Source organism: Motacilla alba, chromosome 8 (assembly GCF_015832195.1).
Source record: "Motacilla alba alba isolate MOTALB_02 chromosome 8, Motacilla_alba_V1.0_pri, whole genome shotgun sequence".
Classification (NCBI taxonomy): domain Eukaryota; kingdom Metazoa; phylum Chordata; class Aves; order Passeriformes; family Motacillidae; genus Motacilla; species Motacilla alba.
Window position 1 is genome coordinate 5,371,967 of NC_052023.1, and position 24,679 is coordinate 5,396,645.

The following is a 24,679-nucleotide window of genomic DNA, read 5'->3' on the forward strand; positions in this document are numbered from 1 at the left end:
GAGTTAATATAGATGCAACATCTCTGTGTAGGACTACCAAAGTCCTGGAGGGACTGTTACAAATGCCATGGAAAGGGATGGCTTTTCCTGCCAGCAAAATGACTCGCTCTCCTTTGCAGTGCTAAGTGGTGACTTCTAGAACCAGAGAGGAAAGAAGGGTTCTTCAGCTGGGGCTGGCTGGGGAATGCATGAAGGAATGCATGAATGACTCTGTGAAGAATTAAGTATTATTATTAGAGTTAACACCCAGGTGATATGGAAAGGACTTAAATCAGGTCCAAACCTTCCTCTGCGGTAGCTCAGCAGGTTCCTGCTGTGTCCTGTGCAGAGTGGGGACAGACTCAGGCTGGCTTCTGCTGGGGTAGAACAGATAGGCCTGGACATTGATGGCTTGTTGGTTTCACTGGACAGAGAGAGAATGATGTACTCTGTACCCATAACTGTTTTAAATTCAGTCCCTAAATGGCCATTGCCTTTTATTAGGCCTTTCTGTGCTGAATGAAAGAGCCCTTTAACAGTGTTTTCAGTCTGTGAGAACTCCTGCACTGTGTGGTCAAACTATTTCTCAGGCTGCCTTTTTGGTAGACCAAATATATTGGTTCTTTATGCTTCTTGATGTCAAATATTCCCTTTTGAATGAATGCTTGACTCATTCTTGTGGCTCCCTTTGCTATTCCAGTTGGTTTTCCAACTTTCTTTTTATACAGACCACCAGAATTTAGGGAGTATCAGTCTTGCCAGTCTGTGCAGAGGTAAAATCACCTTTCTGATTTCTAATACTGTTCTTATTAAATTCTTCATCTGCAAATGATCCCAGGCTTTTAAGAAGCTCTTTAAGTTCTATGTATTCACCCATCCCTCAATATTTCCAGTGTTGCATGTGGTATCAGCAATGTTACTTTTACTTGCAGGTTACTGGTGAAAGGGTTGAATTCAAGCACAAACTGAAGTTTCTTCATTTGAAAGCTGGATTTTGGGCTCTAATTCCTGCCCAGTTCATAATCCACGTTATATCTTTTCTTTGAAGCTGTATAAGGAAATATGTTTTACATTAACATTCTGTGGCTCTGAGTGGAGTGCTGTGGACAAATTTATTTCTTTGCCATCAGCTTTATCAAACAAAATATTATCAAAGCTTTTACTTTGTGAGCAGCTTGTTCCACTATTTAACTCTCTTTGTAAAAGTATATTTTCTTAGTCCTTTTTTTATTTTCCTTTTTATTGGTTTTCCATGTGAAACTCTTAAGTGTTTTCTCTTCAGCATGTACATTTTTTTTTCTTTGAATGGGAGGCTTGAATTAGAAACGAATTCAGAAGATAATTGTAACTGCTATTTTCCTGATATGAGTTTGTGAAATTAGAACAATTTTTACACTGGTGACTGCCTCCCCTGATTTAATGCTGCTGCTCACGCCAGTGGGAATGGTCTCACAGAGTCTTTTAGTTATAATAAAAATCTACTTGAAATTGCTTTGAACTTTTTTTTTTCAAAGCCTTAGGTAACCCCCAAAATGCATGTAAATATGTTCTGAATGCCACATAATTTCAGCATAATGATGCTATTAATGGATTTGGAAATAGCTGAGTGTTTCTGCTCTGGATGTTTCAGCATCTCTACTCATAGTTAGCTTCCAGTTTTAGTGCTTGTGCAGGTTCTTAAAAACCTTTAAAAAAATTAATCCAAGGACAAATTACCACATTTTGATGTTTGCTAGGTAACTGGTGAGAAATGAATTAGGAGCTCTCAACCAGTTTCTAATGACTGAGCATTCTGCCCACACACTGGGAATCTCTGCTGAGTCTGCCTGTGGGATGGGCATGAGGACCAGGGGAAAAGGCATTGACAGGTGAACTTGGAGCATCCTGGGTGGCTGCAAACATCAAAAGCTTTCAGTCCCAAGATCTCAACTCAGCATCTTTCAGAGGTCAAAACTGTGGCTTTGGGAGGGAAATAGGAGGCACCGCTGAATGGCTGTAGTGGGAGCACTTTCAGGGAGGTTGCCTGTCAAATGAAGGTCTTTTCCTCATGGATGAGGACAATTGTGTGAGCTGTTTCAACAGGGAGCTTGTGGAGGATTGATAGCTATCCTCTCCCTTATCCAAATCTGATAAACCTCACTAAGCCTGTCCACTGATACTCTGTTAACATTCCCATTTCTTCTCTGGTTAGAATCCTCCTTTCTCTGTTTCCTCTTATCTCAGCAGCACACAGTATCCTGACCACTTCAGACCCCTTCTTCTCTTTGTTTTGTTAATTTCATCTCTGCACTCAGGTTTTTATTCTCATTGTACAATAAGCTTCAGCACTGCCTGTCACAGCAGCCCCTTGGAGCACAGCACCCTGTCACAGAGGCTGCACTCCTCACAGAGCTGGCCAGCTTGTCTATAAATAACACATCTTGCTGGATAAATGTTTGGAAGGGGATTTATTTGTGCTCAGAATAATTTCTGTGGTGAGAGTCTGCATGTGCAATAAACAAGTGGATGATGACTTGAAGATGGTGTGAGGGAGGGCATCCAGAAGAAAAACCCCTAAGCTCTTTCTAAATCCACGTTAACAAAGCTATTACTGCAACCTCATGTGACACTTCAAAAATGTTTGAACTGTCTATACTCTTGCTTTTTGATAGGAATAACTGGCTCTTGGATTTATAATTCTTCAAGAGGATTTAATATGGAGTTTATGAACCTTATTTATGCCTGCATTTCTGCACGGGTAGTTTGTACCAGTAACAAGATAGTGCTGGTATCCAGGAGCAAAGCTTGGTTGTGCTGAGGCTGTGCAAGGACCTGTTCCTGTGTCAGAATGTTCACAGCCAAGTTAAGGGAGGATCTCCTGCAGGAGAGGACAGTAAAGATTATGGTGTACAGTCATCCAAAACTCTAGGGACAGTGTAGGTGTATTATTGTTCTTCCTCCTCCAGCAGTTTCCTTTCCAGCTACTGCTCTGAACCTTGTAATTCTTGCTGGATTTTTCCTCTCAGAATGATATCCTTGCTTTTTGAATCCATGAGAAATGTATCCAGTGCAGACACTGGGGGGACAAAGCAGCTGTTCAGAGACCTGGGGACAAAAGTAGAGAATCTGAATGAGGAGACAATGGTGTGATTTTCACCCTGTGGAAGAGCTTGTCAAGGAAGCAATAGAAACTGAAATTCTTTCACCTGCAATGGATAAAGCACCAGTGATCAGGGATCCAGATTTGTGTCTGCACAGGCTGGAGTTGCACCAGGGGTTAGTTGCAGGTATTAATCCTTGCACATAGGTAGTTAAGTGCCTGTCTGCCTAAATAATTGACTTCCAACAGACAGGCTTTAAGAATGCTACTGACTTCCAGTGCACAGATTTTAAAATGCAAATATCTGCCTTTTTAAAAATAAGACTATATAAAAAGAAAAATATTATTTTTCAGTTTTTTTGAGCAGAAGTAATTTGAGTCTTCACAATACCAGGTGTGTTGTAGTCATAGGTCAGGGTTAGTAGCCTTGAATTTTCTGGCTTGGAGGTGCTGGCAGCCTCCTTATTTCCCTGGTGAAGGTTTTCTGTTCCCAGTGCACCCAACCTTTCTCACAATGGATTGGAGAAGCTTAGGACTGAGTTTACTGAGACCAAAAGAGAAATTAAATAGGAGAGGCTGTAATTAAAGCAACACAACTCAGGGTCCGTCTGGACTTGGCCAACTACTGCAGAACTCGTTAAATCTCTGCTGAGGGAGACAGTAAGCAGTGTTTTGTCAGCTGCTCAGGAATGCAGAGAGCACTTGAGAGTGGCTTTGGAAGAGAGGAGCTGCCATCCTGCACCAGCTGAAATGGCACTGAACCCCTTTAGTGCACACATGTCCCTCCTGAGAGGACTCTGGGCTGCTCACAGAGAACAAGGCTCTGGCCCCATCTCTTCTGGCTGTGTCACTGGTTCTCACCTGAACCGCTGCTTGCACTCAGTATGGAAATGGTGTCTTGCAGATGAGGAGTTGGAAGTGCACCAGTTTCTCCTTTCCCAACAGATGGATGCAGTGAAATGATGAATTCATTAATATATTGATAGCAGAATGAGCTGGTTATCCTCCTAAACTGTAGCACAGAGACAGCGATCATGGGGAACTTTTGCAGGCAATGGACATGCTCACACTAACCTTGGCTGAGGTGAGACCTGGGAATTCCTGCAGGAGCCTCATGCCAGTGACAACCTTGTCAGCCAGAGCATCTTTTTTGGACTCTGGTCTTCAGGCTTTTCATTGCTGACCATGTATCTCAGAATTAGTTCTAGATTTTCAGCCTTATGATATTATGATGTGCCAGATTAAAAGTGAACAAAGTGGATAAAGGTTTTTTTAATTCTTAAGGGAAACCACAGTAAGCACAGTGTGCTCAGCTGTAACCGTGTGTCCTTGCCATGGCATCTCACAGGCTTTCCCATGTAAATAGATCATTTCCAGGATCCTCAGGTGGTGAACTTCCCACTTCTCCTGGCGCAGCTCCAGGCTCACTCTCAAAAAAAGCAGCAGCCCCTCCAAGTGAGGGATGCTTTTCTTGCAAGGTTCCAAGTGCAGAACACAGAGTCAGCTCTTGCCAGTGCCCTGGTTAACAGCCCTCAGGTCAGCTGGAAACCACTGGCTGAAGGCAGAATTTAAAGCAGGCTAAAGCTGTTCATCCCTCCAGCAGATCCACCTGGCTGAAGGGGGGGAATTGCAAAGCTGATTTAAAGTCACCTTCCCCCACTCTGCTCCTGCACCTACACTCACATGAAGTGACCTTTCTATCGGCAGTTTGTCAATTGTTTTGTCATTCATCATTGTCCTGTAACTATAAAGAGCATCGTGTTGTCCCAGCACTCTTTTCTTTTTTGTGAGCCAAAGGTGCCTGTATTTTGCATGAGTCACACTTCCAGTGCTCCCTTCTGGGATTTGACCACACTGATCCAGTCCATTCCAGATCTCCACTGATCCCAGTGAGACCTTCTAACTTGGTGATAATGTAGCACTGATTTTATCTTTCATCACAGTTTGATTAATGTGTGCTTTTGTCAAAGTTAGTTCTGCTCACTGCCTGTTAATGAATTAACATTCATTATGTGCTGTCCCTAAGTCAGCTCAGAGGGACATCAAACCCAAAGGATCAGATTTTGCCATGCATTCTCCCTGAGAAACCCACCAATTTTAACAGGGTTAAAACCCACAGCATCACAGTCATGCCTGTAAAAGAAATATTTATGCACTGTCATTATCCATTATTTTAATATGTGATTAAAAGAAACATGGCTGGTCTGAAATTCCTGGCATTTTACAGAGGGTAGCTGTAACTTCAGTACACTTGCCATGGTGGAAGAATTTACAATTATTTCCAAGAAGGAAAAAAAGAATTGCTAGATTTAACAAATTCAAGTCCTTCATAAATAAGATAAGGTAGCACAGCAATGATATCCTCTGGGCTTTACATGATGTTTAATTACTGGACAGCTGGAGGGATTAATGCTTGTGCATTATGCTGTGGCTCTCAGAAATTAAACATGTACAGCTGCCACTTTATCACTGCTTAAAGTATTAGAGCTCCTTCAAAAGCAGTAGTAATTTGCAGAAAAAATCCCCATTGTTATTTAGGAAAAATCTCAGCCCATAATCATATTTGTCCTGAGTTCCTTCAGAACAAAATGGCAAGAAGGAAAAGAGATTGGGAGTTACTTTTAATTGCATGCTGACAGGAAAAGTGAAGGTAGCTGCATTTTTAACATATTGGATGCTCGTTGTAATTAAACATAATTAAACAGTGTGTGAACTTAAGTTAGAGGTAAGACAGTCACGGTGTAAATCCAGAATGAAACCCTAAAGCCACGGCCCAAGCTGTGCCAGGGCTCTGCCTGCAGAGGATGAGGGCACAAGGCTTTGCCTTCCCTGCTGCTGGCTCTTGAGCTGAGCTTTATAAAGACACACATGTGGAACATCTGCAGGTGGAGCTTCCAGCACCAACTGGGGCTTTGGGGATGGCCCTGTGCTGATCCTCCTCACAGAGAAATTGTCCCCATCAGAGTTCCATGAATAATTTATTCTCTGAAGCAGAGTAGATGAAAACACCATCTGAAAACAAGACAGTGCAGCAGTGGCACTTCTGCAGCGTTGCTCTGAAGGAGTGAGAGGGGAAAAGGGGGATGCAAAGAACAGCACAGGCACACTCACACCCCCACACAGACACATCCTTCACACCCCAAAGGGTCTTTGTTCACAGGGTCTGGAAGAGGGCTGGGAAACAGCTGCTTTTATGCAAAGATTTGTGGGTAATTAAAACTAAAGCTTATAGTGCTGGACTGCAGGATACCTGTGCACACCCACACAAGCTTTGTCCTGGTGTCTTTCTGCGCTTTAGCTGGAGACATTGGCTCTGATTCTTCTTTCCAATCTCACATCATACTGGCAGAGGAGCAAGAATTGGCCTGTAATTATGTTTATCTTCTGGGTAGTCTGTCTTTCAACAGTTAGAGCTCCTAGAGTTGAAACAGTCAAGGAATTACATCTCTTATTGCCAATTACAATTGTATTTCATGTCCCTGAAGTGCTTTCTTCCTAAGAATGCAGCTATAATTTTAAGCCTATTCATCCAAAAAGCAAGAATCTGTTTAGTTTTATTCAGGGAAATCTTGCCAATGATGATGCTATGATGGCAGATATGTGGGTAGGAGTTGCATCCTGCAGTGGCCACCAGTACATATGTGTTACACTAATTAACAGTTCTGCTTCCTGAGCATATGATCTGAAGGCTAAATCAAAATCAGTAGCCTGAACTCAGCACAGTCCTACGCAGGAGAGGGCCATGTCATATTTGATGCAAGAGGGAAAAAAAAAAAAAGTTGGTTTATGAGTCATATTAACAGATAAAACTAATCTGGAAGTCATCTTAGTGGCTGAAATAGTCTTTTCATAGAGGATGATATAAGGGTTGGATTAACTTTGCTTTTACATTGCAAAGAAATTTGTTCATTAGATAAAATGTAATGAGAAAGCTTTAGTTCAAAATAAAAACCACTTCATTACCCTTCTGTGTTCCAATAACTTTAAAATAATTGCTCATGTTGAGCATGTGAGTCTTCATCTCAGCCCAAATCCAGGAAAGTGCTGCTTTCTATTCCCAAATCCCAGGAACTGCAAGGCAAATCCTACTGCCATGGAAATCTCATTGCTGTTAATGTGAGCACAGTCAGCACACGACCCTTACAGGTTTAATTGCAGTGAGTGTCACTCAGTGATTAAATTTTCCATTTGAGTAGAAAATCTAATCCTGCTTTTTGAGAAATGATTGCCATTCTTTGCTGGAATTGTGGGTACATAGGTACATTGCTTACATCCCATAATAGCTGTGCCCCCTAATTATCACATAACTGAAAACAGTCAGGGGCTGGTTGTTTCCTGAGCAGTCTGTCAGTCTCTCCCCCTCCCAAAAGCACCACAGGGGTCTTGTGTTTATGGACTTGGTCATTATAGGATGTGCTTGTATTCATAACCTTGAATGGGGCTACACCGAATTCTGCCAATTGCCTTGTTGCATCCTCAGTGCTTCTGTTTTCAGGTGCTTCTCCCTTCAGATCACTTGTCTTGCAAACCATTTTATTTCAAAAGCATCTTTTAATTGTTATTGAACCTACATTCAAGCTCACTTTGGATCACTGTGTGCATGGTTGGGTAAACTGGAGAGTTGAGAAGCAAAGCTCTCAGCCTTGCCTCGTTTTCTGTGTGCTCCAGGAGAGTTAACAGTGCACGTTCCACATGCAGTGAATGTTTAACAGTGAAGCAAACTGCAATGAGCAATATCTCCTCTTACAGACAGCTCCCATCAAGCAAAGTAAATTAGTGGAAATGGAAATTTTATGGGGCACTGACCTCACTGCTTGCAATGTGAGCTCTGCTTTGTCCCTCACTGCTCAGGTGAGTTCAAACCTGTGAGTCAGCAACCTCCAGGACTCCCTGCTTAGTTATGGCAACAACTTCAAATGACTTGACTGATTCTGGGGAAATGGCTCAGCTTTCCCACTGGTTAAACTGGAACTACCCCTGTGCTGAGGAATGGGTAAGGGTAAAGAGAAAGTGGCAGGCCAGTGACATGGCTGCGGAGCCACGGGCTAGGGTTCCTTGCCTTTCCCCCATTTCCTAAGAATAAACCCAACTGTGCTGTCATTTGCCAGTGTGATGGGAGTGTAGCTGTCAGGATTCTGATGAAGTCTCTCCTGAGCTGGACATGAAGAAAACAGTGGGGAAAACAGGCAGGTCATGTCTCTGTGTCAGCAGATGAGCAGGGAGTGGGAATCTGCCCAGTGGGTGGAAGGTGACATCCATGGATTGGCTTTTCCTGGCAAAGTGACTGGGATTTGAACTCCACAATGGCAAAACTAAATTGTGGCTGTGCAGAAAAGGCTGTGCACAGAAATCCTGTGCAAAAAATTCATAACCACAGGGAGTCCTGCTGAATCCAAGAGGTCTGTGTGTGCAGTAATGTGGGATTTGTGTGCGCTGTCCCAGGATGAAGCCCTGCTCAGGAATGCCCTGTTCTGCTTGCTGAACCTTCATATATTCCTCAGAAATACAGAATTTTGTGTGATAATATTAGAGCAGATGTTGGTTTAATGGCTATTATCAGATGTTTCTGAGGGGTTTGCCAAATTGGTATAATTTGTAAAATTGCCATTTTAATAAGCAAGTCATGTCTAAGGGAATAGGAGTGAGCTTGTCCTGTACAGGCTCCAATTTTCAAAGTCAGGAAAGAAATTCACTAGACACTTCACAGCACATTTGTTTTCCAGTTAAATTTTGGCTGGTACCAAACATCTCCAATCTGATTCAGCTGATTATATTCCAGTCAGAATATAAGAGTAATAATAATGTCTTTATCTTCCTGAATCCCATGGGGTGTCTTGGATGGTCACAAAAGCAGGACAGTATTAACCTTTGGCATTCTGACCATCCATTTTTGTCTTTCAAGCTCCTTTATTCTACCCTTAAACCCTCTACACTGGATTCACTTGTTCTTATTTTGAGGTCATTTTCAGTCATCTAGCCAGAAGAACATCTGATAAACTTCATAACCCTTGCCTGGTTTGAAGGAAAATCGAGGAGACCGCAGGTAGGAGTTGCAATCTTATTGCACATACATAAAATTAAAGACAGAGTGCAGAGCGTGCATACCTTTGTACATAAACTGCTTCTCTCTGTAAATTGGGGGTCGTAATTAATTCTATTTCCACCTAATTAAACCACTTGGAATGAATCTCAGGAAATACACTGTAAATCACCAAATACATTTTTGAACCAACTATTATTTGTCAGCAGGGGCTTTGGCATCTGGTTGCTGGGTTATAATTAACTAATACTATGCAAATACTGCTGCAGAGAATGGGAAAATGACTGATTTGTGTTTGAGGGCAGCGTGTGACAAAGGCAGCCAGCACATGCAAATATTAATTTGCAGGAGTGCGTGAGATGGCTCCTTAGCTCCATTAGTGACTTGAACAATATCAGGAATTACTATTCCTGCTGCAGCCTCCATCGAGATGGGCTTTTCGGTATCAATCACCATGGCAACAACCACTGGTGGGAGTGAGGCTGCAATTCCACTGCATTATTCCCTCCATGGGAGGCCTGTCATTTCTTCAGAGCAATGAGCTTCAAGGTCATCTTCATTTACCTCCATCTCTTTTGCTGTCCTTCCTGGAGGGCACCTTGCCATGGGAAACTTGTCCTTCCAGGCACGAATCCGTGCTTTAAAGACTGGCATTTGACAGGAGATCTGTATGAAATATTCAGGTATTTGGTAAGCAATTGACTGCAGGCAAAATAAATAATTTAGACAGAATTAAACCTGAAAATAAATACTAGTTAAGCAGAACTACCATGCTGACAGTGCTGGTAACTGGGAGTTCCAAGATAATCTACCCTGTCTGCACTCTGTGACCTCCTTATCCATGGCCCAGCTCAGAGATTGGTTCCTGTGGGCTGGGGAGCTGGACTGGCACTTGGGACACAAAGCCTGGGCAGATGGAGCTCAGGAATTCCACCCCTCAGCCCTGCAGAACTCAAGTCCTAAATCTCAGAGCTTGGGAGAGTTTCTCAAGTCCAGCAGCCTCCCCTGCCAGTGTTGAGGCAGCCACGAATCAGCAGCAGATCTCTCCCCCCCTGATGCGAATGTTGGTATGCACAAATCACCCTTCTCCTGCTTTAGAAGATCCATTATCAGATTTAAACAAACATAATTTTTCAGAGACATTTTTAAAGTTGCTTTGGGGTCAGTGTCAGAAAAATACAGTGTAATCATTCATCTTATCTTCTTGTCTTCAGCATCAGTGGATAATTGCTGCTATCCACTTTACTCCAAATTTTACCAAATAATTATCATTATTTAAGCCATTCATGTAATTTCAAGTGGAAATGGCTCTTTTGGAGGAGAGATGAATTAAATACCTGAATCTTACTGAAAAGCTATAAAATCTTTAATTAGAGATTAGCAATGACAGCAGTTATAGTCCATTGTACATAATTCCCAGCTCCTGGTAATGACAGACATATACCATTTATTTCATTTTTTCAATTTTATCTAGATTTGAGGATCCATGCTTGGTAGAGTTGTCCATTGTAGAAATGTCATGTAAAAATACATATATTTTTGAAATGACAATTTTTTAATGAGCACTCAGTATTTTTAGAGAATTCTACATCTTGAGACCATTCTGCTTTTTTTCTAAAAGCACTTAAAAAGCATGTGGCAGAATTATCTGAATGTTTTGGTGCCATGCCTGAGCTAAGAGTGTCCCTGCTGCACCAGACTCTCACTAAAGCCTCTGGCTAAATCCTGGCTCTGGGCAAAAGAGAACCAGCCAGTACTGAAACACTAACTCCACAACTGCAATCTCTCTGATCTTCTGATATTTTATTATTTTTACTTCCTCTATCCCAAGGCTGCTTCTGCTCCACTCTCCTCAAGAGGAGTGACAAGAGTGCAGCTGCAGGCTGTGAGGCAAAATCTGTGACAGTTGTGCTCTACAGACTGGCACACAGCACAGGGCAAAAATTAATGCAGAATACCTCTGGTATGTTTTGTCTATAGGCAAAATCACCTCTACATAATCATTTGTGTGTGATATTTTACCTCCTGAAACTGTGAAGAACCTTTTAACATTACAGTGCTCTACAGTAAACTGCTGTTATAGTTATGCTTTGAAGAATCTTGGTTAAACACATCTTTAGAAACATTTCCAAGATTTCTATTGGGATCACTCATGTTTGAAGTAGGTTTTGCACCTTAGAGTACACCATTTATTAATTTCCTCTGTGCTAAAGAAAGCAAATTATTTTTTGATTCCTTGGTCTTAAGTGAATCAGCCTACAATAGGATAGGCAGCAAATTTGGAGAATGCAAACAAATTGCTCAAGTCAAAAAATACCCCAGTGATCATTTAATTACTGTTGGCACATTTTCTACTGAAATGCTCTGGAGGCAATGAAATACTGCAGTGACGAGACTGCGGGGTACCCTGACAGATTTATGGAAGGGGATGTGAAGTAAACCGTCCCTGGGGCTTTCCTGCCCCGTGCCCATCTCTCCAGGTGCTGGCTGAGATAACCGTGGTGTTTGTCGATCGGGCTCCTGGTGCCGGGCCCGGCAGCGGCGGCAGCTCTGCCCGGGCACAGCTCTGCTCTGGCGCTGGCAGCTGCAGCCCTGCCCCTGCCGTGCCCTGAGCATCTCACTGCCACGGAGGATGAGGGAAGGCTCAGGGGTCTCGGGATGCTGTCTGCCTGCCACGGCAGCAGCAGGGCATGGGAGTGGGTGGACGTGACCCAGAAGGAACTGCTTGGTCCCAGGAGGGGAGCTACCAACAGCCAGCCTGCTCTGCTTGCTCCTGGAGAGAGAGCTTGTAGTCCCTGGTGCTGGCATCACACTGAACTTAATTTTTAAAACAAAATAAAATAATCATGACCATGCAATTTTCTAGCTAGCAATTCGTAGGCTTCACTGAGAATGTCCTCATGAGAGGTTACAAAAGCTGAACTGCTTCTGCTTTCTGGCTGTGATTATCAGTAATTTTATATCTGTACTGGGATTTGAAGGTGCAAAGGAGGAGCTTATGTGCAAACTTCCATTGTCTGTATCCCACTGCTATGTTTATCAGTCACTAATTTGCCAGTGCAGCAGATTTCTGAAGGGAAACATGTACAAACAGGAGGAGGGGTGGAGGTGGGACCAGGAAAAAAAACGAGGGGAAAAAGAGGGGCTCATTACAGTTGGTGGAAAGGAAATTTATGCACATTTGGAATGTGCAAATCATTACAATCTTGCCCAAACATTAAGGATCAAAGAACTCTGCAAGATTTTGCTCTCTGATCTGTTTCTGAGATTCATCAAAATAATGCCAGAAAAGCAATTTCTTCTTCTCAGCCTTTATCTGTTACAGAAGCTGTACATAGCCATAGAAATATTCCTGTTTTCCCACTACCACTTTAAAATAGATTGGTAAGATTCTAACTGTTACCTTGAATTTCCACTTCGTGGAGGAATGTTCCATATGCAGTTCCAGGTAATGGCTCCTCTGGACAGTCTGAAGTTATATAGCTGAGTGCTCATCAGCAGGACTAATAGATGATTTCTAGTTATGGGGTAAGGATAGAAAAATCTGCTGAATGGAGATAAAGAGCAGAATTTGGGTAATACTTAGAGCATTTTAATGGTCTCAAGTTTGCCATGGAAAAGAGGAAGGTTTTTAGAGGCTTCTCCACCAGACTGTGCTTGTATTTCAGATCCTTGTGAGAAGGACTCACATCCTAGTTTTAGTTCCTTGTGTTTGGAGAGGAGAAACCGTGGCTGTTCCAAGGGACAGGTGCCTGTTGAGGGCATCTCAGTATCTAAAATCCTCTACCAAGTGCAGAAGGAGCCGAGCAGCTCCTTTGGTGCCTCGCTCTGTTGCGTTCTGTGGCTGGTGTCAAGTGGGGCAGCTGAGATTCTCTTTAACGTTTCCCCCTGCTGGAGAGAGCCTGGGTCCTGGCCAGGGCATGGCAGCGCTGCAGCAAGGAAGGCAATCCTCTTTCTCTTCTAATTAGGTGGATTGCTGTGCTCTAACATCTGGAAAACCTGGGGCTAAATGGGACAGAGCACAGGGCAGGAGGGGAGAGTTGGGTGTGTGTGTATGTGTGTGTCTGTGTCTGTGTGTATTCTTGTTCTGATGTAAAATGAGAGGCTGCTTAGGTTATCAGGCAGAGCCCAGCGAGTTTGCCAGACAGAATGTAATTAGGCATCTGTACCAGTGGACATGTTCTTAAATGCTGGATAAATACAGCTTCATTCCCAGGTATAAATCAGACATAATATTGCACTAGAATCCCACTGGGTTGCTGTCACTGGGTGAAATCTGGGATATGACAGGTCTTTTAGAGGATTCTGCTGCTTTCCAGGGGCAATTGCCCTTGCAGTGATTAGTGCCATCTAAACTGTCTAGTGTAGGGGCTCTGCAGATATGGCAGTAAGTAGTTCCGCTTCTGAAGACAAGAAAAATTCCCAAGTACAATGAAAAAAAAAAAACCCTCTTGTAATTTATATGCATTTATATTTATTGTACCTGCAATTTATCAAAGCCATAACTTCCCTGCAGAGGGCTGAAACTGCAGAAGAAGAATTCTTTCGTAAGTAACTACCTCAAAGTACTTATGGAGAATTTCTTCCATGGTTTTGGTTCCCCTACGCCTTGATGAAATAGAGTGACTGCGAACTGCACTTTGTTGGAGTAACTGAAAGTTTAATTTGAGCAGGCATCTCTGGTTCAGCTGTCCATTAGGCTTGCAGAGGAGAGTGCTCCACTCAGCTTCTATCTGACAAGCGCCTCATTTGTATGTTAATGTTGAGTTGTGATTTCCAGGGAAGGCATTCAGCGTGTTGTAAAGGGCCTTACTGGCAGATTGCAGCTAAATTGATGCTCGACTCACTAAATATTTACCCTACACATCCCACTTAATATGTCCAAAACCAGGCATACTGTGAAATCCTGAAACCTGATTCTGTGCTTATGAAAGTCAGGAAGCTGGTAATGTCAGCGTGGAGCCGAGCGGAGCCCCGGCGCTGCCAGCACAGCCCCAGCAGCCTCTCCCTGCAACCTCCCCGTTCCCATTCCCACTCCGTGCTGCTGCTCCCGCCCGGGGCTCCCCCGGCCCCGGGGCTCCCCTGGCTGCTCCTCAGTGCCAGGACAGCGCTGCCCCGTCTCTGCCACCCGCAGCCCTGCTGGCCCTCCTTCACCAGGGCTGCCGTGCTCCCTGGAGGATGCATCCTGAGGCACAGCTGAGGAGCGCTGGGGCCTCACCGGCTCCTTGCCACGTGTAACCACTGGGAGAAACGTTCTGGGGTAGGACAGCCCTGGTAATGCCTTTGTGCCTTTGCCCTCAGACATCCCTAACGTGCTAAAGCTGGGCCAGTGGTGAGGGCTGGGTTGGAGACCTCCCAGCTCACCTGTTTGTTTTTATTCCCAAGCCTGTTCCCCCAACGAGTTCCAGTGCAGTAACAAGTCGTGCATCTCCATCATCTTCGTGTGTGACGGTGACAATGACTGCGGGGACGGCAGCGACGAAAGGAAGTGCTCCCCTCTGACCTGCAACCCCAACGAGTTCCAGTGCAACAACAGCGTGTGCATCCCGGAGCTGTGGGTGTGCGACAACCAGCCCGACTGCGAGGACCAGTCGGACGAGTCCATGGAGAAGTGCGGCTACGACGCCAAGGCCCTCAACACGTGCGCGGCCCACGAGTTCCAGTGCGGGAACGGCGAATGCATCCACCTCAACTGGAAGTGTGACGGGGACGAGGACTGCAAGGACAAGTCTGATGAGCAGGACTGCCGTGAGTGTCTGCAGGGGCAGGGCCCAGGGCTCTCTGGGCTGGGGGGAAGGGCCAGGAGGCTGCCGTGGGCCGTGTTTGAAGGCAAGGCTTTGATGTCTGAGCAGCAGCCGTGCCAGACAAGGAGCGCTTGTGTCCCACATGACATGGCTGGGTGCCCAGCCCAGCAGGGTCAGGTGTATTCCACACTCCTTTTGTGCTGTTTCCTTGAGAATCCACAGAGGAGGTCTAAGAGCTGTTGGATGGTACCGTGCCTTAGAAGAGTTCTGTTTCACTAGAAAGACAAGGAGTGAAAAATGGGAAAAATGTTCAAAGCCCTCAGGCTGCATGGTGGGGTCACAGCCTGGAGGTTAGAAGCTGCTATGCTAAAGGGAATATATGATCAGCTGGAAAAAAAAATCATTTTCTGCCTCTGAAGTTGGAGTATACTGAACAAGGCAGTCAAGAGAAGTACCTCTGAAGAATCCAGTTTGAAATGCATTTTGAGCTTAGCTTGATAAAGGCAGAGAGCTAATAAATAATGGATTTCTTTTCAGCTGGCTTTATGCATTTAACATGCTGGTGTTGGTATGTGTGGTATTTTGAATGTTTCATCCATTTTTAGCCACTAAACTGTTCAAGCTGGTCACTTACCTGAGGAGGGAGAGAGAAGAAAACAAGTGCAAAATGTTTTGCTAGAATATTCATAATGACAAGATTGAAATTAAATATTTACATAGCTGTTTATATTTAGCAGCTCTGACATTGGGCCACCTCTGGGGAGGAAGGCAGCAACCAGCTGCAAACCCAGGGATTTTTGCAAGGTATCTAAGAAAATGTATCACTTTTGCCAGCACCATCTTTTCATAGCCATGACAACACCAAGGCCAGGCTGGTGAACAGCAGTGTGGGAGAGCCCTTCAAGGAGCTGGAGGTCAGACTTCCTTCCAGGCAGAGAAGCAGGTGTAAATTCAGTGGCTTCTTTAACAAGTGAGGGATGCAGTGAATCCTAGACACCAGTGTTTGCACTGCAGGAGAGCAGAGGGATGAGCCACAGGTTACCCTGGAGCTGCTGTGCTTTTAAAATTGCCAAGGACTCTTTTAAGAGAGGCAAGAGCTGAATAGGAGAAGCCAAAAATGTTTTGTTAGGAAGAGAGCAGCTCTGGTGGCTGGGTACAAGGCTGTCAGCCCCTCCCAAGGAGGGGTGGATTAGGTATGCTGTCTTTTCCTTCATCTCCAAGAAGGTGCTGAAGTTGCTGACAGAGCTCTTGGGCAGCAGGTACCCAGGCAGCACTTCCAGGCTCTGAAGGACCACGGGGACCGTGGAGTCAGGAGACAAAGTTGGTTCCTGGCTCTGTTTCAGAGGGGCCATTCAGGAGCACAGCTGCTGGAGCTGGGCACTGCTGGCTGGGGCAGCCTGGGTGGTTTGGTGCCTGTTTTCATTCTGAGACCTCCCGTGGGCAGTCCTGTACCTGTGTCCCCTCCAAATCAGGGGCAGTGGCAAGGGCCGTGTTACAAACAAAGGTGAAGAACTGGTGTCTGGTACAGGGGACTCCAGCAGAACTGATCTCTGCCCCATGGGATGCATTCCCTGCAGTGACAGCAACCTGAGAGGACGGCTGAGTTTGGCCACCTCAGGAGAGAGAAAGATGAGCTCCCTTCTGTTGCCAAGTAGAGAAAGAGAGGAGCAGCTCACTGATGGTGCTTTCTGATGAAATGCCTCTTAAATTTCAATCCCTCTTCAACTTGAAATGTTTCAAGTCTTTTACAGGGCCCATTTATTTTGACATTCTGCAGGGTGAGAGGAGTGGGACTGTGCCCATGTACCTTCCTGAGGCAGAGTGCCTACTGTTCCCCAGCTTCTTTCCTTGGAGTGACAGGCACCAGCCATGTCCAGCCATGTCAGACTGCCGAGCCGTGAGGAGCACAGCTCCACCAGCTCCCTGAGCTGCAGAGCAGCCTCAGCCAGCAGCACTTCCAGAGGCAGCTCCCAGGACACAGCTGGACACCGCTGCAGCACAGCACGGTGCTGACAACCAGTGGAGAAAGGGGGAAATGTGGCAGAAGTGACTTGAGAGAATTCTGAGCAGTGGAGATCTAGCACAACGAGGGTCTCTTTCCAACCCAATGTGCAGTTTGTCTGCCTGGGAGAAACAACTATGTGAGCTGATTCTGCTGCCTTCAGTCCTGTGGATTGGGAAACAGTGGGATTCAAAGCCCCATTGTTTTAAGCTACCTCAGTGCTCCTCTGCACTGCCTGGTTCTGGTGGCAGCCCAGTGCCACAGCAGCGTGTGAGCCCACAGCCATCTGTGCTGCATGGATGGGGTTCTCTGAGGCAGCAACCAAGAGAGGCCCTGCAGCACTGAGTGCTCCTGGAGCTGATGTGTTGGCTGGGGCAGAGCCAAAATGAATGTTGCTTCCCTACCCTAAATGCAGCTGTCACTGGGGTGCACCTGACTGCAGTAAGGGACATTTGGGAGCTCCGGAAACTCAGAATCACTGCTCATCTGTTGGACTGAAGAGTTTAGGGACCTTTCTGATTATTTTCTTCTGCAGAAATTCTGTTTGAGATCAGAATCATGGGACATGCAGAGAGTTGCAGATGTGTGGCACAGCTCTGTCCCCTTAGCAACAGGGATGGCACATGGGCCCACTGGCTGGACTTGATTAAAACTGCAGATCCCACCACTACATCTTCTCTTGCAAACGGGGATCATATGGGGTTTGTGCACTATAAACAGCGGGATGGGAACGAATGCTTTAAAAAAAGTCATGAGGCCATCAAGCGTCATTTGTTATAAACATTTTGGATTGGTAAATGAGTAGAGTAGAAATGAAGGGTGACAATTGGTGAACAGGTTTTGGCAGCGAGACAGAAAATAAATGGGAAGGAATGAGTCATTTCAGGAAAGCTGTGTGAGAACGTTAGGTGGCTGGGGTTTTTTCCATAGCATATATATTCAGATATGTATATATGTATATTTATAAAATGAACATGAGGTTAGATTTATTAGTCTCCAAATCTGGAATGGTTATATTTTAAAATGTCCTTTGCAATTTGCATTAAGGCATCCAGGAGGGAGAATAAATAATGCTTACAACAGACAGCAAGAAAAGAGACCCCTTGAGACCTGACCTCACACTTTCCTGCCTCCACCTCCCCATCTATAAAATGGGATTGATGCATTTTGCAAATGTTGGGATTTTCTTTTTTGGGGAGGAAGCAAAAAGAAACAGAAACCAGAAGAAACTGAGGTTCAGTTGGAGTCTGGAATAGACCTGCTGAATTTGAGTGATGCAGCTTTGTGTCCAGGATTGGTAAATGGGAAGTGTGTCTCTTTGAGGAGGCCTGTTAATTTAGCTGGGCTTTGGCAATTAGTTTTGTACTTGATTTGCTGAGGAGATGGCTGTAAAACTACTGAGATTTCACTGATTTAAACCTTCCAAATTAGGCACAGCAATTTTCTGAATATCTTGTGCAAATAAACAGCACAGCTTTTCCCTCTTCTTGGGTTATTGCTTTTCCTTGGGAATGGCCTTAATGGGAACCTGCTGTCAGCTCTGCCAGTGGGGCTGAGCTGGGTTAGTGCCTCGACTTCAGGATAACATGGAATTCTCCTCAAAAAATGCAGCAAAAATTAGAAATGCCATACATGCATTTTAGTGCCTTTGTGATCAGTAAGAGCCATTATTGTATCTGCCTTTTCTAGATGTCAGTTAAGAGGCTCAGGGGCTGCTCCTCAAAGGTCTGAACTTCCACAGCTCTGGTGGAGTGAGAACTGAGCCAGGAAACCCAGCCTGGTCTCCAAACTTCTGTCTCTTCTTGAAGCAAAGCTTTGTGCAGTGGAGTACAGCCCCACATCTGTGTTTTGCAGTCTCTGTAGCAACTGAGCTAGGAATTCTGCTGTCATTTTTCTCTCAGTCTTGTGGTGCTTGTGCGACATTGTCTTTGCAATTCCTACAAAATTCTCCTTAATTTTAATTCATTTTAGGATTAGAAACCTTTTTGTTCTTAGCATTTAGCTATAACTGCTTTTTAGAAGAGCTTTGAATATTACAACTGAAGACAATTATAGGTTTTATAGCAGCTGTCTTCCAAATCTGTAGCTGCTGTCACACAGATTTACTTGATAACTGGAGACCTGTTGTTGCTCCAGAAAAGACAAAACCCTGTTTGCTTTAATTACATGTTACACTTTTGTGAGGGGTTAATATTTATAGTCAGAAATGGAGGACCATCATATCCAACCTCCACACACAGAAGTTGCTACAGAAAAGGTGAAGCAAACTGCTTTTCAAGTTAGGGGTGAAGACAAGAAATAATTGTGGCAAAGGAACTTTCAGTGAGACACTGAAAAGCCTTGCAGTGGCCAAGGTTTAGCTTGGCAGAAGCCAGGGTTTCCTGTGGAGCAGGGTGCTTTCTCCATGGTCAGGGCCTCCCCAGGCAGGTGGCTGTACATGCCAGGAATAGTTCAAGCAGAAGTGACTCTGCCTCCCTGCAGGAGTTCTTGGTGCCACTTCCAGACCTGTGGTCTGTGACTCTCCCAGACCACAGCTTTGTTTCTTTCCCTCCTTCATTTTTCTGCATTTGGTAGAGCAGCAGATCCCATGTGCTTAGTTTGGAGCTGCTGTCCCAGATGTCCCACTGAGGGTTCCCATTCCTGTGCCTGGCTTTATTAGCTGAAACGTGGCAGCACAGCTGGTCCCATAACTGTGCTTATTGCTCGGGATTTTCTTCTCACTTTGCAGCTTTTTATGGATATAGTGCATATGGCTTTCCTCTCCAAGGAGCAGTGCTATTTCCAAACTTTCCTCATGTGAATACTGTGTATTTCTAATGACAGGACTTCTCCCTTCCCCCTCCAGCCCTGCAGTTGTGGCTTTTCCTGTCTGTGATGCCTTTTGCTGGCTGAAGATGCACTAGAACTAGTGCAGTGAAGCAGTCACGAACCTGGATCCTGCATCCTGCGGGATGCAATCACCAATAATGTGGAGTCTCTATGCAACTGATACTTCATGGTGTTGATGCTGGCTCACTTCGTGTCTGCAGCTCTTCCTGGGTTATCTGAAATTACTCATTTTTATATTACAACCAGTTTGTCAAATTGTCCAGGGCAGTCTGCAGACAGCTCTCACCTCCCATGAAGTAACCGCAGTGCTGGCCTCCCCTCGGTGCTCAGAAGCAGTGATTTTCTGTCAGCCCATACCAGGACACAATCACGTGATGGAAAGGCTGGAATCAGGAACTCTCCAGGGTGTGCTGCCTTAATAGGATTTTAAGAACACATCCGATGGGCCCCTCAGAAAGAAGCTGCAAAACATGTCCAGGAATGAGGAGCCTGTTTGGCCAGGCTGCCTGAACCCTGTGTCAGCACAGGGCTGGTCCCAGCTAGGGAGGTCTCTCATTCATGGTAATTTGGGAAGGGATGTATGACTGCTTTTAGCATGCTCTGTGCAAGAGTCTGGCTTATATTTTTCCCCAGCTTTGCAGTTCATCAGATCTGGTTTGAGTCTGTTATAATCTGACCTGGACAAATGAATTTCTGGCATGAAAACTGGGCCGATATTGTGGAGGTGTTTAGGGCTGGAAACCCCAAGAAACATCGCAGTGCAGTGGAGCTCTTCTGCCTTCCAGTGGGCTGTTGGCTCATGGGCATTTGATAACGTGATGATTGTGTCTCGTTGCTGCCTTTATCCCTGCTGTGATCACACTGCTTTGGCAGAGTCACTACAGGTCTCTTCCCTGGGCCTTAGCCCGAACGTGTTTGAAATGTATCTGAAATGCAATTTTTCTGAAGGAAGGAGAGCTGAGGAGTAGTTGCCTTTGCCTACCCAGTGTCACTGTGCACTCCCAGCTGGAAAGCAGCCTGGCCTCACACACACTGCAGCCCCAGAGCTGCCCACTGCTGGGAGTTTTGCTGCCTGCTTGCTTTGTTCTGTCACCTGAGAAACTTCACTGCTGGCACTGGGTCTGTTTTGACTGAGTGTCCTCCTATGGGCTCTGATGCTGTTTTCCCAAGGATGTAGAGGGTGATCTGGGACTGCAGAGGGGCACAGGAGAGCAATGCCTGAGGCAGCTGCTGCCTCTGTTGCTTTGGTGGAAACAGCTGATACTCTGACATTTGCTAACAGAGGATGCCACGCCAGCAGTGTCAGAGGGACGTGGCTGATGGGTACCACACAAATGACTGAGTTCTGTGTGGCTGATGCTTAAATGTGTTGTCTTAAAGCTCTGGTGACCTGCCAGCCAGATGAATTCCAGTGTGGCGATGGGACCTGTATCCATGGAGCAAAGCAGTGTGACAAGGTGCACGACTGTCCTGACAACAGTGACGAGGCCGGCTGTGTCCAAGGTGGGTACAGGTGCTCCTCATACTCCATGGGGTAAATCTGCCAGGGCTGTGTGGCCTCTGGAAAGGGAAGAGGCCTGTGCTACTCCTCTGGGCCATGCCAAGCCGCTTCCTGTACAGTTTTAAGCCAATCTGGCAGTGGGATTGCTTGGGAGAGATGATTGTGGTGACCAGGCAGATTGCATGACTTGAAAAGTTCTTTGCATGCTGCTCAGGCTCAATGTTCATTTGCTTCATCCCATCCCGTTTCTGCTAATGACGCCCTCCTGAGCTTTATGTCAGCCTGTTTGTTGTCACGAGCCTCATCTAACTTAGTTGCTTTCCTCTCTTGCCCAACATGACAGAGTCAGCATGTGAAAGTCCCAGCAAGTTTCAGTGTAAGAGTGGAGAGTGCATTGACGGAGGCAAAGTGTGCGATTCACATAGAGACTGCAGGGACTGGTCTGACGAGCCTCTGAAAGAATGTGGTACAGTACTTGCCTTCTACGTGTTGCTCCCGTTGTAACTGCTTCCCCTCTTCTCCATCTGGTGCTCACAGCTTTGAATGTAACCACATGTAGCTGCTAATGCTATTTCTCACTCTGCTCCTCTTTCCTTGCCTTTATTCTCTCATCACCCTTCATATGAATATAATTAGTAGCTTAGTCTGATCATCTGTAAGTTTGAACTGTGCCCTTCTCCACTCGGTTTTTATTCTTGGAGGGATGTATGAACTGAGCACGGGACTAGGAATGAGGAATTCCCCCTCTCCCCAAATACTAGTGTCCTCCACAACACACACCAGTTTACTTAGCCTCATTGCCTAAATTATCTTTGAATTCTAAGATGATGATAATACCATAAAAATATAGCATTGGGAACATGCTTTGAAGGTAAAAACATGTAGAGTGGCAGCAACCCCTGAGAGAGGAGTTCAGCCCTTTCTGGGCGGTACATGTTGTTGCTGCTCCCCTCAGCAAAGACAGCAGGCTGCTCCCTGCAGTGTCCTGCCAGCCCTGGGCTGTGGGAATGCCAGGAGAGTCAGGGCTGTTGGAGCCAGGGGAACAGAGCCCAGGCCACAGAGCTGTGCCCTTCTCCATAGGACAGCCCTCTCTTGCCTTTCCCACCAGACATCGTGGGAATGGCACCACCAATCTGCAGCATTACTCAAACACATTTGTTGTTTTCCCTGGTGCAGAGATGTCTCCAAAAGGCATCTCCTTCCATGACATCGTGGAGCTCAGTTGGCTGCCCCTTAAATAACTCCTGTTCAGGAAGAACTGTCAGTCTCTCCCTGTTTTAGACAAGAAAGAGTGTGTGCATGCCTAGTGAAGATGCACCTACCTCATGCTTCCAGTGTGCCCTTGCTTTCTTCCACTAATCCACATCTCCCTGTTTCTCTGAGTGGGTGTTGCAGTTGTCTGTCTGTGGAGGTCTCCCAGAAAAGCTGGCAGCCTGGTTTGTCATAGGAGACTGGGCAGTGGCACAGCTGGGCTGGTGCTCAACCCAGTGGTTGTGGTGCCATGTTTGGTGCAGCCCTGGGCTGGCAGTGAGGTGCTGTCTGAGTTGGGAAGCAGAGAAGAGCCACAGGAAAAGGTGTTTCCAAAGGGCACAGCGCTCTGACTGTAATGCCCACACACAGGTCACCCCCACAGGAGGCAGAGGTGCAGGACACACTCCCCAGCTCAGTGTGTCTGTCTGGCCATGCTAAACTCTGCAGTGCCCTCTGAGCGTCCCCCAGAAAAGCACTGCAGAAGGCAGGACAACACTTGGCTGTTTTAGTCAGGCAGGGAATATGCTGCTGAGGTTTGGGTGAAGAGCAGCAGCTGCCCAGGCTCCTCCTGCCTGGCTCCCCCTCAGCTCCTCTTGAGAAGTGCAGCAAGTGAACCAGCACTTGATTTACAGCCCCTAAATCCATTCCACAGAGATCCTCATAAACCATGGGAATCACCTGAGCGAGAGTTGCCTTGTTAATCAAAAGAGCCTTTGTAGTATTTTGCAGAGTAGTTGTGCATGTTGACCCAATTTGCTACAGACCTGTGCAAGTGCAGGAGTAGGAGATTTCTGTCCGTAAATGTCACTGAACAGTGACAACACACACTGGGACTGTGGACACCTTCTCGGAGCCTGGTGAACTTGCTCCAGTAATTATGTATTATCTCTGTAAGTCCCTGCTAGGAAGGTGAAGACATCCCAGAGCTGAAATGGATTCCTTCTGGCATGGTATTTTCCCTGTCTTACTGACTTAATTGGGTTGTGGTTGTTTCCATTTCCTTCCAAGAGCAATGGTTTAATGGCTCTGCTGTGCTGCTCACCTGCAGTGTGCAAGGAAGCAAGAAGTAAAAGATAAATGAAAATTTTGCCTTTAAATTGCATTATAGACTGGAGCAAATCTGTTTTCCTTGTTCTGGTGAGTCCACTATCCCTGAAATCCCACAGCTCCTGTTCAGCAGTCTTCCTTAAGGAGAGAACTTTCTCTTCACCTTTTGTAGGTCAATTACAACAACAATAAATGTTTTCTCTGACAGGAAACCAGCTTTTCCCAACTTCTCATTCAGTTCTACTTTCAAGAATCCATTTATTCTGTTTTTCATTTCAGCACTTGAGAGCAGGATCAGAGAGGTGGCCTTGGATTAGAAAAGGCCCCAGAAGAGGATGGGGGCTATTGCTTCGTAAATTGCACACTGGGGCTGCTGGGGGTGCCAGCAAAGACTGTTGTGGGGGACGTGTTTGTGGGAGGACTGTATCTCAGTGCTAATGGAGTATCTCTGACAGACTGCACTTCGGTGTTTTCTGGAATTTTTCACATAGATCATTCCTTGGAGCTAGATGGCAAAATAGTAGAGTATTTCAAAATAGCTGGCCCCTGGGAGATGAGAGTCCCCCAGCATGAATTATTAAAGCTCAGAGCGACTGTTCAGAAAAGTCAACACGAACCAGCGCATAGGGAAGGAGGAGTATGCTGGCGAGAGCCCTTAGGTCCCTTGGAAGTTTCCCACATGTGGCAGAACAGCTCAAAGCAGCAGCTCTCTGAAGGGATGAGATGCAGACTCACATACGCTGTATCCCCAGGGCTCCCCATTCATTCAGCCACTAGCTTTGAGTCCAAATGATCCCCCAGCGTTGGTTTGGAATAATAAAGAGCAAGGAAGTGATACAGTGGAGGCTTCCTGTCTCTGAAGGCACTCGTGCTCTATAGGGCCAGTACCAAAACTGATAGAAATGGGAAAATTTCTGAGGAAATCTCTTAATTTTATTAAATCTCACAACTAAAAGCCCCCGTTTGTCATAGGTGACCTGTGTATCCCCTGCAGGTGTTAATGAATGCTCGATAAACAACGGTGGCTGCTCACACATATGCAAAGATTTGAAGATTGGTTACGAGTGCGAATGCCCGCCTGGATACAAGCTTCTGGATAAAAAAACGTGTGGAGGTAATTGACATGCAAACAGCAGTCCCTTGTGTTTCACCATAGAGAGACGTGATTATATTCACTTGAGCATTGCTCCATCACAGATGGTTTGAT

General features: G+C 45.6%; 1 protein-coding gene and 1 long non-coding RNA gene across 3 annotated transcripts in view; one reads left to right on the plus strand and one right to left on the minus strand.

Annotated features, from left to right (window-relative positions):
• The window catches only part of LRP8 (LDL receptor related protein 8), a 172,626-nt gene that overhangs the window by 133,740 nt on the left and 14,207 nt on the right, over positions 1-24,679 (plus strand). Inside the window, exons 5-8 of one of the 2 annotated variants that reach the window (XM_038145115.1) lie at positions 14,484-14,846; positions 21,054-21,176; positions 21,518-21,640; positions 24,467-24,586. In XM_038145115.1, the coding sequence (XP_038001043.1) occupies positions 14,484-14,846; positions 21,054-21,176; positions 21,518-21,640; positions 24,467-24,586 (729 nt within the window). The remainder of the gene's footprint in view (positions 1-14,483; positions 14,847-21,053; positions 21,177-21,517; positions 21,641-24,466; positions 24,587-24,679) is intronic. The other variant, XM_038145116.1, reaches the window with a different exon arrangement.
• On the minus strand, positions 6-14,477 carry LOC119704236. The gene is made up of 3 exons (XR_005257878.1): positions 12,502-14,477; positions 9,663-9,764; positions 6-6,474 (listed from the first exon to the last, which is right to left on the minus strand). It is a non-coding gene; the product is annotated as an uncharacterized LOC119704236 (long non-coding RNA).